The following is a 1,958-nucleotide window of genomic DNA, read 5'->3' as shown; positions in this document are numbered from 1 at the left end:
CTTAAATTAAGAGGATCGTCTCAGCGCTTATTTTAGAGGAAAACATACTATACGTAAGTGGGATATTCTTAAATTAAGAATACAATTTTTTCGGTGTACTTATAAAAGTATAAAGTGACAGAATAAATTGATATTTTTACCTGAAAATTTACCATAATGCCTCTGGTAATATATGTATAAAAGGATATAAATGCGAGATTAGTTTTTTATTAGATATTTATAGAAATTCTCGTATTTAATTAGATTTATTTTTATCGGTCTAAAGGACTATGCCCAGTTTTATAGGGAAATTTGGGCCCCGGAACAACTTTAAGCCTAAAATTTTTAAGTATCAAAGAGAAATTTCACAAAAATTTCACGAGCTCAACTTTATAGGAGAGGTTTCCTGAGTGCTAGAACTATCCAAAGTTCGCTATTATGATCATGTACCACTAGTCTTATCCAATTTCTCTGCGTCCAGGCACCTCCCCGCGGTAACGGCGGTAACGGATTGTATCAAAGATATTGAAGTAATATCTAAAATGTATTTGGTACAGTTCATTAATCCGGCTAAGTCCCTGGTCGCGATTCATGCCGTTATGTCACTCCCGAAGCAGCTACTGGTCGCGATGAGATCCACTGTGGGCAATGTGGAAAATATTTAAAAAATCAGTCACGTAAACATTTGTTGACTGGGGAAGTGCTAGATTTCTTGGGACAAGAGCCTAATAGTTCCACAAGAGCCCCACTCAACACATTTAAATATATATAATATGTCATGCCTGTTGGTGCCATTATAAAAAAAAACATACTGAAATGAGACATGGAAACGTTACAGTTAAAAATACTGAACCACAGTCTCTTTGTCAAATCAATTAAAACCTTTTGTTTCATACTTTGAGTGTCTCTCTCTCCTCTTCATCTATTAATATATATCACTTATAATTATTTATTCGGGGTCCAAAAAAGGTTTTAGTTGTCTTCGTCAAGATTGGACACATTCCAGATACTAGATGATTCGAGAAATCGAATAAAACCAGTCTTTCATGGTACACAATACATGGTCATAATAGCGAACTTTGAACAGCTGTAACACTCAAGGGACTCATTTTACAAAGTTGTGCATATGGAACTTTTTTTATGCTCTACAATCCTAGCTAGGTCTCAATGCTGTTCAACCGAGGCCCAAACTGGGCATAATCCTTTGTATTTTATTATTAGATATCTATATATTAAAATATAAGTTTCTTTTATAATTAATAATATTAAAATTAAAATTGGTATTAAAGAAGGATGTTAAAAAGAGGCCGATTTTTGTCCATGAAGGTATAAGTAAAAGGAATAGTGTTTTTTATAGATTTTGACTTCATGAATACGATAATATTAATAAAAAGGGATTAATAGGGAACACCTTGAAAATTGAGCATGAACATGATATATTTGAACAAAGGAGGGAGTGTAAAAATGGCCAAAATTGGCCCTGAATGGACACCTTTAAAACTTATGTAGTTGTCATTTTGGAAGTCCGTACATTCATGAAAAAATGCTTATTTATCCAGGAAAGCTTGGGAAATCTTCCAAAAATAATAAAATAGGTCGTTTAAACGCTCTGCAAAGAAATTCATTTTGTTTCTAATAAACGATAGATTTTAAAATTAATTTGTTTACATCTGACACAAGTTGGATCATGAAATACTATGAAGAATACTAGGAAGATCTACATATATTATATATACAGGGTGTCCCAAAAAGGTCAGGACACCTAAATATCTCAGGAAATATAAGTTTTACAGAAAAGTTTTTCAGACAAAAGTTATATGGTTTAAAAATATCTACTGATTCTATCAGTTTGACCTTGGGTTGCGTAGCCAAGGGCAGGTCAAGGTTACATTGATTTTCTGAAATGGAACACCCTATTTTTGATTCAAGAATTTAATAGCTGATGTCGAGAGCTTTCCAAAACGCTATAATGAAATATT

General features: G+C 32.8%; 1 protein-coding gene across 2 annotated transcripts in view; it reads right to left on the bottom strand.

Annotated features, from left to right (window-relative positions):
- LOC108769296 (myosin-IIIb) overlaps positions 1 to 1,958 on the bottom strand; it is a 14,358-nt gene that overhangs the window by 1,501 nt on the left and 10,899 nt on the right. Inside the window, exon 16 of one of the 2 annotated variants that reach the window (XM_018520199.1) lies at positions 141 to 162. The exons of the other annotated variant lie outside the window; for it this stretch is intronic. Within the exon in view, the coding sequence (XP_018375701.1) occupies positions 141 to 162 (22 nt within the window). The remainder of the gene's footprint in view (positions 1 to 140; positions 163 to 1,958) is intronic. 2 annotated transcript variants of the gene reach the window in all.

This window comes from Trachymyrmex cornetzi, unplaced genomic scaffold, assembly GCF_001594075.2.
Source record: "Trachymyrmex cornetzi isolate Tcor2-1 unplaced genomic scaffold, Tcor1.1 scaffold88, whole genome shotgun sequence".
NCBI lineage: Eukaryota > Metazoa > Arthropoda > Insecta > Hymenoptera > Formicidae > Trachymyrmex > Trachymyrmex cornetzi.
This window is presented reverse-complemented; position numbering and strand designations above follow the sequence as displayed.